Consider the following 13,212-nt stretch of genomic DNA (forward strand, 5'->3'; position numbering starts at 1 on the left):
CTTGATTTTTTTTAAATCCACCATTTTTCATCCACCATGATGACGAGTTGCCGCCATTATTGGGCGGAAGAAGCTTCTCACATGGCCTTTTTGGTATGGTTTATCTTCTAGAAGATGATCTAAATGAGAGCGATCAGTTAACTCCTGAATAGTAGCAAAGGATATTGACCATAGGTCTTTGTATGTAATATACATATTCATCACAAAATCGATCACGGTTCTTAAAATTCAACAAATTTTTAGTTTTTAGAGTCGATTTTGGTGCTGAATTTTTTGTTAAACTAAAACTGAAAACTAGCTCACACCGAATGATTCAATCCTATAAAATAGCGGTGAAAGCACTTAAGCAATCAATCGTTTTTTTAAATGTTAAAACATAGGATTCCATGGGAACTGTATCACCTAAATTTTATGGCCTTAAAACAGTGCACAACGGGCTAGATTGCCGAATAAGTGGCATAAAATCGAATATTTCATCTCTCGAGGTGAGACTTGGCATACTTAAAGAATATAACTCTCTAAATTTTAAAGCTTTAATATTAAACAATATATTTTATGTTTTTAAATAGCTGTCATATAACTGAACGATCGGAAATGAACCCAACTTTCGCGTTTTTGAAGATAGAAAGTACAGATTGTATTTTTGGTCAGTTGATCCGACCTACCAAATTTCACAACGATCGGCCGACTATATCTTATAGCTGCCATATAACTGAACCATCGGAAATGGTTTTTGGTAGAAATACCAACTTTGGTATGTTTGAAGATAGAAGTTTGGGACTTTTTTTAGATTTTGTATTGTAATAAATTGAATTATATCCTTCCCACTCTCGCCTATTCGCTCTCTCGCATTGCAAGCGCCAAACGATGTGAGGGAGCCACCGAGACACGCCGTCTCTCCCCTTCTCTCTCGACTGCCTTTTTTTCTCTCCTGTTTGCTCTATAGCAAACTACCCACGCCGTAATTTATTTGTATATACGGCATTAATTTGAGCGACTGCAGATTAGGGTGAAATTTATCCTGAATAAATGTTGAAATTTAAACTGTAACTCGTTTAATTATTTGGACGCTGCACTATGGGCGATTTTTCATAATGGGCGGACATAATAAAGTCATAAAATTTATGGTGAAATATTAAGGATATGTTTTTTTTATTAGTAGTAAACAATTCAGTTAGCTGAAAAACAATTTTTTTTTATCGGGTGGCTACTCTCTTTTTGTGGCAGCCCTTCAAAACCAGATGATCTGTTGAAGCTCGCAATTATATAAATTGGCACGAAAAATTTCATGCTATTGAAAGTGCTTATTTTATTATTGGTTTCGTTTAAATTAATAAGTGTAATATGGGTAGCAAAGCTCAAGGTATTTTGAATCTTTTATTTACGATAAATGTGTATAAATGTTCGTGGTGTTTTTAATGTCCAGTGTTATTGTTGATTGTATTTTTAGCAAAAATCTAACAATTTTAATTGTGTTCCGTGGAGTATTTCTTGAAAAGTGCATATCAAAACATGAAACTAAAAATGGAAAGTTACTAACGAAAGTGTCTAGTTTATTGTAGTAATCATGTTTTTTGCTCTTTTTTGTTCCTTTAAAAAAAAATGCACTAGAACATCAAACATCAGAGCTGAGTTCATACAATTTTTTTAATGATGAAGACACCGAATCCGACCACGAAAGCGATGACAAACATGAGAATTCTTTTGTTTTAGATGAAGAAGATTATTAACTTTTTGTTTTTTTAAGTTTAGAATATTTTTAAAACATGGTAAAATATTATTTTTTCTATTTTTATGCTTTGCTTTATAATAAAAATTTAAATTTTTGTACAAGTGCCGGGGCTATAAAGGGGCGGAAAATAAAGGCGTGGTCAAATTGACTAAAAAAAAAATCCGAAAACAAACTAAAATATTAGTAACCCTTAAAAAAAAAATTAAGCTCCTAGCTCTATGTGTGGACTTTATGCCGCCAAAATCAACTAATCGCCCATAGTGCGCTGGTAAAATCTGTTTATAGCGTAACATTTTGGTGAAGAATGCAGGCTGCACGCTACAGGAGGAATTGGAGTAGCTAAAATATAGCAAAATGAGAAGTGAGTTATGTTGGAAATTTCCTCAGGTCGCCACTGCCCTCAGCTCGCCACTGAGGTGCACATTGACATGCAGGTGAAGGTTGCCAAGCGCTCCATGAGAGTTGCTGCGCACTTTACGCTTTTTAATGGTGCTGGTATTTTCTTTTTTTTTTTTTTTTTAAAATGTGTATATTTATTTAACATTAACGGGTATACTGCTACCTTTGTGGCAGCTTGAACAGGTTGTAATTTACAGGGGAATATCAATAAGTACGTATCAATGATTATACATTAATTCTATATCTAATTAATTCTATTTTCTATATATAATTCTAAATTATTTTAATTTTACATTTTTAACTACAACGGCTATATGAATCTTAAAGGAAGGTCATGTGGATGGTATCTTTTTAATCTTCTTTTTCTAGGTCTCCATGTTAGCCTCTTCGCTAGGGAGTTAGGATGAAAGCCAAGGCGTTCATGATATTTTTCTGAATGTATACGTATTACATCGCCTATCTTTGGGATTTTAAGATCTCTTTCTATATCCCTAGTTCTCATGAACCAGGGGGCATTACAAATCGATCTGACTATCTTACTTTGCGCTACTCGTATTTTTTTCAGGTTTGACTTAGACGCTATGCCGTAGACTTGTAATGCATACTTCCAGATTGGGCTGAGAATAGATTTGTAGATCCTAACTTTGTTGGAAAGTGAAAGCTTATTTCTTGGTGATAATAACCAGGACATACTTGCTGCCTTTGAAAGCACCGCCTGCTTTATCATCGTTGTGTGCCTCTGGAAGTTAAGTCCTCTATCCAAAATCACACCAAGGTACTTGTAGTAGGCTTCGTGACGAAGCACAGAGCCAAGCATGGAGATGCCTGGGCAGATTTTTGGCCTTGTGGAGAATGTGACACAAGCACATTTGCTGCAGTTGATGCCTATGCTCCAATCTGTAGTCCACTTTTCAAAACGTGTCACGTACTCTTGCAGACCCAAGCTCGCGATTTCTATGCTTGGACTTCTGACCATAACAGCAGTGTCGTCAGCGTACGTTGCGATCAGCATGTTACTATCGTCGACTTGGGTACAGGCCCAGGAGTCTGGCATATCTGATGTGTACAGAGAGTAAAGCGTCGGACCTAGTACACTACCTTGTGGTACACCGGCTGAGATTGGGCGTTTTGACGATTTTTCTCCATCGAAAACCACACTGAATTTTCTCTCCGATAAGAAGCTCTGAACTAGGAGAAAAAGCTGAGGAGTTAGGAGGTTTTTCAGCTTGCTTAGAAGACCATCGTGCCATACCCTGTCAAAGGCTTGTTGTATGTCCATGAACACAGCAACTGCATACATTTTGTTTTCCATGGCTTCAAGAGCGAAATTGACCACGCGATGTAGCTGTTCAGGTGTGCCATGACTCTTTCGAAAGCCAAATTGCCACTTTGGAATAGCTCTGCTTACCCTTTCTAGTGCAAGGATGCGATTCAGAATGACTCTTTCCATCATTTTACCCAATGCAGGTAAGAGACTAATTGGCCTGTATGCATCTACCTCAGTAGGTTGCTTTCCAGGCTTGGGTATCATCGTGATGATAGCATTCTTCCATGCTCTCGGGTAATGACTCAGCCTTAGGACGCTGTTAAACAATAGGACTATAAATAGTAGTGCCTTGATGGGAAGAATCTTCAGCGTTTTATTGTCCAGAAGGTCCTCTCCTGGTGCTTTTTTGTTTTTGAGGTTTCCGATCTGTGCCTTGACTTCTTCCAAGGTTACAGGCTTACAGGGAAGAGCCATTTGAAATGGTCTGTCCAGTTGTGTTTCTACAAACATTCGGTTTTCCAGTGGAGCTAGATCTAGCGGCTTAAATCTATTTTCCAGATTATCAGCAAAGATATCCGCCTTCTGTTGACTTGACCTACACCAACCGCCAGCGGGATTTCTGAGTGGAGCCTTTGGGATGACCTGTCTCTTAAATCGACTTGTGAGTTTCCATAAGGAATAATTGGTAGATGCATCTGGACTCGCATTTTCCAACATCTGGTCTATATGGTCCTGCTTGTTCTTGGTCAGGACTTTGCTTAGCCGGTTTGACAGTCTTTTATAAATCCTGTGGAAGCGAATATCTCCTGTGCTTGTGTATTGTCGACGGACTTTTCTTCTAAGCCGTATGAGAAGTAGAGCATTTTGTGGGAGCAGATTGTTGCTATTGTGATTCGAACGGTGAGTTTGGTTCGGGGTAGCAGCTGTCGCAGCAGTGTGTATATTTTCCATGAAAGCTGCCACCGCAGCTTCAAGATCGTCTGGATGGTTGATAACCGTGTTGAGGTTAATGCTTCTGTCCAGGGACTCCTTAAACTTTTCAACAGAGGAGCCGGGCGGGAGTATTGATTTCTTTTTTGGCTTGCATTGCGGTCTTTGGCTTAGCGTTGCGACGATGGCCAAATGATCCGAGGACAGCTCGTATTTGGTTTCGATTGCAAGTTTGTGGAGTGGTACCCCATTTACGATGAAGAAGTCCAGGGCGGTTGGTGTGAGCCTGGTATTTGAAGAATAGAAAGTAGGTTCCCCAGTAGCTAGAACTTGGCTTGGGCTTGAAACTATGGCCTCTTGGAGACGCTTTCCCCGGCAACAGGACCTTAAATTTCCCCACCATTGATGCTTGGCATTAAAGTCACCTCCAGCTAAAAATTTTGGACCTAGAGAGGCTAGTAGCTGGTCAAAATCTTGTTTTGTCCAAGGCTCGCTGGGCGGAAGATACAAGGAAGCTATTTTAAGTAGACCTCCATTTGTTTGAATTTCAATGCAAGCTAGCTGAAAGTCTGTTCTCGTCGTGGGCTCACTCTGCGTATGGATAATGCCGGTCTTGATAAGGATAGCAGAGCCGCCTTTAGCAGTGTTGCTAGGGTGATTGGCAAAATATTGGTCATAACCAGGAATGTAAAAGTTAAGACCGGGACGCATGTGCGTCTCGGTAATGAGCATTATATCTATTGAGGTATCAATAAGGAAAAGACGAAGTTCTTCAATTTTCTGTACTATACCTCTTGCATTCCATAATCCGATTTTTATTTTTGCCAATGTCATTTCCTAGAAATTAAAACCTGAACTAGATCGCGAAAAGCCTTGTTCGACTCTATCGTTTCCATGACCAATTTGAAGAGTTGATCCAGCCTAGTGTTTATGTCGACGATTGCCTTTTCCAGAGTAGACAAGCTCCTGTTGGGGTTGCGGTCGCCTCCTGGTATATGTGCGGCAGACTGCGGAGCTGCGGCGCTGGTACTGCTCGGGAAGTTATTCCTTGCCATGTCTGCATAAGAAACTCCGTCTCTAGTAGCTGACATGGAGAATAGTTGTCCGTGTCGGGTTTCGTTGGTCCTGGTGTTTGTTGGGTTGCTTGGTCTTACTCCAGATTTAAGTTTCCTGCTTAGTTCCATCCTAACTTTGCAGCCTTTAAAACCTGCAGGGTAATTTTCACCGCAGTTTGCACACAAACATTGATTGTTCGTGATTGCCACACAAGATTTGGAGTTAGTATGATGATCTCCGGCACAATTCCCACACACAGGCTTTATGAAGCAGCAATTTTGAGTGTGCCCAAAATTTTGGCATTTAAAACATTGGACAAGGTCCTTGTTTCGGGTAGCCTTTTCCACTGTTACTCTATGCCTCCCGATTTGCTTAATTTTAAGCGACTCGGCGACATTCGTAGTTTTCTTGAGATTGACAAAAAATAGATTTTGTCTATCATCAACATTAACGTCGGCCGTAGGGCCGCGACTGCCAGGCTTTCTTGGACAGTAGATATTTACAACCTCGAAACCTTTGTCCGTGAAGCAACGCTCGATTTCCTCCTTTGGAACCGTGGAATGTATGTTCCTTAGCACCAGCTTAAATGGCTTGTCCTCACGGAGTTGATGATGCCAAAACTCGCAATTTAAAGCAGTCAGGTTACGAACCACCTTGCGGAAGGACTCTGCACCGTCAGTGTATATGCGAGTAATTCCGAATTTCGATGTACGAATCTCATAACTACTTTCTGTAATGATTTCATTAAGAGTTCGTTCCAGAGTGAGGATGTCAGTGACCTTTGGAACACATATGGGTGGAGGTTTTTGGCTTGAAATTTGCGCTTGGCCAATAGGATCATTCGTCTCCTCATTTGTCTCCATCTCCTCAATTGGGTTCGTTTCTTCAGCCAGAGATGCGAATCGGTTGTTGCGCAGTCCATTGGACGTCGAAGGAAGATTTAAATTGCCCATTTTGGCATTATTTACATTTGCCTTAGGCTTCTTTACGTCATCTCTTTCTTTACCGCAGCTTGGAGGGTTTCGTTTCCTGCTGCGAGAGGTACTTGTTGCTTGAAACGAGCACCCCATAGCGGGTAATATCGGGACATTGTTGGTTTCTATAGGCAGAGGCCCTCCTGAAGAAACTGCTGAAGAGACTGGGCTGCTATATGAAGAAGCTGCGACGGTGTACGTGGTGGTACCAGAACTGGCACTCGTAGCTGTAACGGTGTTGGTTACAGGTGTTGCAGAGCTAGTTTTAACTGCGTCTGAGATTCGTTGACCAAGGGAGTCCAATTGCCGTTAAGCCAAGTCTCTTGCAAGACTGGCTCTAAGTTCCGCTGGAGATTGGCCAGCGATTTTCTTCATCTTCTCAAATCCGGGCAGTTCTTTCTGAAGAGGCGGATAAGAAGGTGTGTTGTCATCCATTTATTAATTTACTATAGTTTTCGATTACGAAAATTATAGAAATCAAATTCAAAATCTTCAAAAGTCTTTGCTTCTTATCTCTCGCTGGGCAGTGGAAGCGCAAGCGAGAGACAAGACCGAGCCCAATGGGCAAATTCGTACACAGCGCTTGCACTATGCTCGAGTGGTAAATAGGTCGGACTCGGTAAAGACCCCGGCGGTACGGAGTCTAAAAATAGATTACGCGCAGATAAGCACAACAGAAGAAGTTGAGGATCACTCTGTGGTTGCTAATTAGGAGCTTAACACGACCGTACGATACAAGTGCACAAACTCGAGTGACAGTGCTGGTATTTTCCCTACTCTATACAGGCCTGCTTCTTCAATGCCCCCGTTGCCGATGCCAACGTATGCCGAAGAGCGGCGGGTATGCTGAAGGGCCGCACATCTGCGCCCTGTTTTGGACGACGATTCACAGCCATTCTCACTTTACCAAGGTGAAGAAGCTCAGGTGACTTATTTCATGTCTGCGGGAGTCAGCCTTGGAGACCTTGAGAAAGCTAGAGATTACTGACGCTAACTATAATGTTGCCCTTGATCATTCAGTAATCGAAGAGTCGATCGTTTTAGTAATCGAAGAGTAATATTCCAGGATCATATAAACGAGATCCCGTAGCTAAGGGTGGTCGAGCCGAGATCCGTTGCAACCCTTCGGCACTTATCCAACCGATTCAATGGCCATATCCGGGCCCTAATGAGTTCCGGGACATCGGACGAAGTTCAAGGATGCCCAAGGATTCAAGATCATCTTCCTAAAGCTGGACCGTGCCACAAAGTGGTAAGACTCTAGCAGGAAGATTGCCTGCCAAATTAAGAATTTATGGCTTTGTTCTTGGAACAAAGGTGCCTTACCCTTGAGACTGTGGATTTGACATTTGCTCCGCATCTGCCAGCGAATCAGGCTCCGCCGACTCTGTGTCCCCTTTGCGGTATCCTAGCACATGCTGTGCTCACTTGCCAGTAGAGAAATGACCTTTGCTCGTAAAAAAAACGTGTAACAAACAAATAAATATGAAAAATCCTTTCATTCATGTTGTGGAGAATTTCATTTCAAACATAAAGCAAAAAATTCGATTGAAATGAAATCTCTGACCTGTACATTGCACGGCGACTTTGAAAACACGACTTTTCAGTAGAAGCGTTTAAAGTTTACGTTTGTGAAACAGGATTTTCCACTTACTCAAATTGGATGCAACTTCAGTCAGGGGCCGTCCATATATTGCGTGACGCGAATTTCAGACTTTTTTGACCCCCCCCCCCCCCCCCCCGCGTGACAAACCATGACACGAGGTTAGACCCCCGTGACCACATACCGTGACGTTAACCCGGACCCCCCCGCCCCAGGCGCGTCACGCAATATATGGACGGCCCCTCAGCTATTCCAGGACCATAAAATAGTTCCTCCTCGTCATGATACGGCCATATGAGGCCCTTTTCAGGCTCCGAGTTTGCACCCGACGCGCTGCATTTCTCTTCACTGTCACCTGGAGTTTTCTTACTTCCGTGAAAATGTCTTCTTCGAGGCCGGTTTGGTCGATAGTTAGGTTCGGAAACGGTTACTTTTCGATTCATCGTCAATTTCTATGCCCTCACGTGTGGAGCGAACGAATGTCAAAAATGATGCGGTTAGAATAATTCTAGGAACCTACGTTGCCCGCAGTAGGTTCATATTCCTACTGCAGATAAAGGTAGATGCAGTACGAGACCGGAACATGGTAAGCGCGCCTCACGCGCATTTCAGCTATTTGACACGCACGCAAATTGCGTATTACTTTGAAAATAACTTATTTATTGGATCCAACCTGTATATCCATCGTGAACTCAGAATGGAAACTACTAGATTCGTAGACCATATAAATACAAATACGAGGCAGAGAGGCATACACCTAGAAACGAAATCCAAAAACGATGACTAAAGTGCAAAACATCAACGAAACGAGCTGAAAGAATCGAAATCATGAACACGTGCTCATATGCACAGCCGCATCGGAGCTCTGGTGAAATACAAATTTCAAAGCAAATGCGCACTTCAAATCGGGCTGGTCACTGTTCAGTTTTACAAAATATTTATTATTTAAAATGGATTTTAAAGTTTAAGGTATTCATTTTACCTTATAAAATTAATGTATACTTAATGTGAGTTTAATAAAAACTAACTCGATATGGGAAATCTATGTATTTGTTTGTTCCTTTTTTGTGTCTTAAATTTGTTCACAGAAAAAAAAAATGAGAGCAGAGCATTCAATAAGCGAAAAAAAAACGTAGTTTTTAATTTCATTTAGCATAAAATAGTGTATTTTTTTTTAAAGAAAACTTTGCTAGCAACAGTTCTTAAACAAATGAAAAACAACGCTTCTTTATCTGTATTTTCTATGGAGAAAACTTTTTTTAACCAAATTTCTCAAAAAATTTTTCTCAGTGGAAAAATTTTGATTTTTAAGTTTGGCCTGCCAAATGAGAGCAAATGAGAGAGCTTCTAAAAAAATTTGAGAGTGCTCACACTGTCAGTGTGCCGGCAGCGCTGCGGCAGAATTTCCTACCCTATGCGCACGTGCTATGGAAAATGAGAGTTTGCCTCCAACAAAAATGAATTTTTTGCAGTGAAAAATTTTCGGCAATCCAACAACAAAATGCATTCGGATTAGCACGATTGAGAATAGGGAAAACACGAAAAATGGTTATTGTACTTTGCCTTTGCTTATGCTGGGAGCAACACACGTGCATATATGACATTTCATTCCTCATATTAAAGAGAAATTCCCATTACGTTAAATCCTTAAGTTTTAAGATTTTAAAGCCTTTAAAGTTAGGTGCGAATGTATTTGTAATCGTTAATATTCTAATACATTTTCGAGGTCACATTTTGCGCGCGCTGCTGAAATGCTATCGAAATGCGGCAAGCTAAAAGTCCGGAGCAACAATTTATAGTTTGAGACCAAAAGCATAAAATCAAAAAGGCGTTTCTGGGAAATATGTGAATAGTGGACAAAAGACGTACATAGGTATCGTACATATATCGTCCAACGATGGAAATGTAGCTAGAAAATTTTTCTTAAATCCCAAGTTGTCTTCGGAAATTGCAGAGCTTAATTTATTTTAATTTATAATTTTCTTAATGATATAATTTTAGTAGGTGTAGCTTGGGGATTGGATAGGGGAAGAGTTTTAAAAGTATATGACTGAAATATAACAAAAATATGTATTGTTTCCATGGTTTCGTTTCTATATGATTCAGTTGTCTGATTTGAATAAAGTTCGCTAAAAATACGTAAAACTACATCGAACTTATAGTGTGGAAGTTTAAATAACATATCTAAAATTAAAATAAATGCACACTAATTGATGCCAAAAAAGAAAGGAAAGCTAACTTCGGGCGGAGCCGAAGTTGATATACCCTTGCAGTTAAAACCGGATATACATACATATATGGTAAAAATCTGATGTACACAGTTGGCCGAACATCATAAGAATATCATAATATAACCAATTTATTGCAAGAAAAAATCTAAAAAAAAACCCAAACTTCTATCTTTAAAAATACAAAAGTTGTTATTTTTACCAAATACCATTTCCGATCGTTCAGTTATACGGCTGCTATAAGATATAGTCGGCCGATCGTTATAAAGGGGGTAGGTGGGATCTCCTGACCAAATATAGAATCTGTTCGCGTAGCAACAGACAGACGGACATGCTCATATCAATTCAGGCGGTGATCCTGATCAAGAATAAATACTTTATAGGGTCGGAGATGTCTCCTTCACTGCGTTGCACAAAATTATAATTTATTCTAATTAAATTATTAAATTATAATACCTTCTGCAAGTGTATAAAAATTAGGAATTATCTAGTCAATTTTCCTTTTTTGGTAATTGAAGGTAATGAAAACAATACTTTTTTTTAACGATAATTGAAGACATATTTAATTGAGTTACACAACAAATAATTTAAGTAGCAACTTCAATTTATTAAATTTAAAAATTTCATACAAATTTTAGTCAACTCATGTTCGCGTTCCAAATCACGCGCGAGATATAAAGTAAGTTTTTTACTTGACTTCTTTAACTTGCAATCCTGGTGGTAATGACTGCTTTATTTTGTCGGCTTTCTCTTTATCCTGCACAACAAGAGTGTACAAGAAACGAGAGCAACGGATCTTAAATTTCGTATTAGTTGGGTTTTTTTTTATTTTTACTGCACGTGCATCGGTACGCCGTGCTTTGTTGAGGAAGTCCTTCACTTCTTTAATTTCTCGTGGCATCTATAAAAATTTTTATTTTTATTATACAAAATAACTATTAATTGAAAATAAACTTACGATAATTGTTTTCAACGCTGTATTATTAGCGTACTTCACACTTAGTTGGTTGAGGAAGAAAAGGCAGAGACAGCACTTCCGGTTATCGACGAAACACAAATGTATTATGATAACAATACATTATCGAAAGAATCGAAATATTTATGAATTATTATACACTATTTACACCAATATTATATATGAATTCTGTTATAATTTGAAAATTTTTGTTCGTCCTCCATCTTATAATCCTAGTATTACCATTAACAACAACTGTTTTTAAGACAGTAAATCATTTCAGTAAAACATTTTTTAAGAGACCACCAACTAACCAAATCGATATAAAAAATTCGAAGATTTTGTAGTACCCAAACCGTACCAATAAATATGTTACAGGTCCCCAGCGTGAAGATTTAAAATCAATAAATAATATTACAAAATCTAAAATCAAATAAGCATGTATACATATTTTTTTTAATTTGCTATAAAATGCTTTTGCATATACATTGCCAATATTCTTGCACAACCTAAAACAATTAATATAAAGAAGTAGTGGACAAAACGCACACATGTTTAAAATTTGAATGTATGCGTAGCAGAAAAAAAACCATGAGTGAGGGCATTCATTGAACGAATGTTTTTTTTTTTTCAATTTTCGTTTATTTGAAAGTTGGAACAGGCACTAAAATAGCGTATTTAATTTTAGAGAAAGCTTTTCTAGTAAGAGTTCTTAGACAAATTACAAACTACGCTTCCCTACCTACATATATTTTCTTTCTATGGTGAAAACTTGTTTTAACCCAATTTCAGATTAAATATTTTTCGGTGGAAACATATATTTTTTAGGTTTGGGCTGTCAAATGAGGCAAAATAGAAGCAAATGAGAAAATTTGAGAGTGCTCACACAGTCAGTATGTCGGCAGCCTTGTGGCATAAGTCCCGAATCTACATATGCACGCGTAGCATATATTCCATATGCTATGGAAAATGAAAGTTTTCCCATCACTGATCTATGCATTTGAAACTCGTCACACTCCCAAGAAACACGAAAATTGATACGCTACAATTGTTAAATATGCAACTTTTCTAAAGCACATGTAAACAAACATATCACATCAAACAAATATTGCATAAAAACTTAAATTTTACTTATCTTAACTAATATTTTCCATATCACTTTTTTTTAAGTAGGTAAGCCTGGCGTCAGATATTTTTTCAGAGGCATCAGAGGACAATCATTTTTGACTGCCTTTTTTGTTGTAATAATGTAGAAAATCAAAGAAATAAAATAAATGCCAAAATAAAGTTAATGAATTCAATGTGCTGGAAATTGCAGATCTAATTAAATTAGTAGAAATTAATCTCGTCAGTTTACATTTGTGGGACACACCATACATATTTTAAATCAATTTCATGGCAGGATATTGCGACAATTTAAATAAAATCATTATTAATTAATATTTTTACACCCAATTAGATATTAAAACGTCAAAGAACTTTTAAAATAATCGAAGATGTACATATTCAAATCAGTTGTTTCCAACATTTTAAATTTTCAAATTCAAAATCAAATCAATTTTTCGGTATGACCCTTGTGCGTCAAGGGGCCCATCCACAGGCGAGCATGTTGGCGAACATGTGCTCGCCGAAATTTTTCGGTGGATGGTAGTGTTTATCGTCAAATTTTTGTTCGCCAAAATGCTCACATGAAATTGAAACCATTCTATTTTGTCTACGTTGGCAAGAACTTGCTCGCCAATGGATGGCAATGTTGGAACGAAAATCATTTGTGAAAACGTTTAGTAGCGAAAAAAGTGTTTACCCAGCGCAAAATGAGTAAATGATTTATGCAATTAATGTAAATTATAATTTTTTCTTTTTTTCTAAGCAAAAATAATATTTATAATAATATTTATTGATATCAGGGCAATGTCGTTGTCGTTGCCGCTCAGCTGAAGAGCGCATCCGCGCTGATGAGCGCACCCGCGCTAAAGAGCGCACCCGCGCTAAAGAGCGCACCCGCGCTGAAGAGCGCATCCGCACTCGCCCCTCTGTGCCCTCTCTCTCGCTCGTTGGTTGTCGTCGA

At 38.8% G+C, this 13,212-nt stretch overlaps 1 protein-coding gene across 1 annotated transcript; it reads right to left on the reverse strand.

Annotated features, from left to right (window-relative positions):
* Positions 1–10,775: 10,775 nt before the first annotated feature.
* On the reverse strand, positions 10,776–11,290 carry RpL38 (ribosomal protein L38). Its single transcript, XM_017233781.3, has 2 exons — positions 11,148–11,290; positions 10,776–11,090 (listed from the first exon to the last, which is right to left on the reverse strand). Exon 2 carries the CDS (start codon positions 11,088–11,090, stop codon positions 10,878–10,880), a length of 213 nt encoding a protein of 70 aa, XP_017089270.2. The 5' UTR covers positions 11,148–11,290; the 3' UTR covers positions 10,776–10,877.
* Between the last annotated feature and the right edge of the window lie 1,922 nt (positions 11,291–13,212).

Source organism: Drosophila bipectinata, chromosome 2L (genome assembly GCF_030179905.1).
Source record: "Drosophila bipectinata strain 14024-0381.07 chromosome 2L, DbipHiC1v2, whole genome shotgun sequence".
Lineage (NCBI taxonomy): Eukaryota > Metazoa > Arthropoda > Insecta > Diptera > Drosophilidae > Drosophila > Drosophila bipectinata.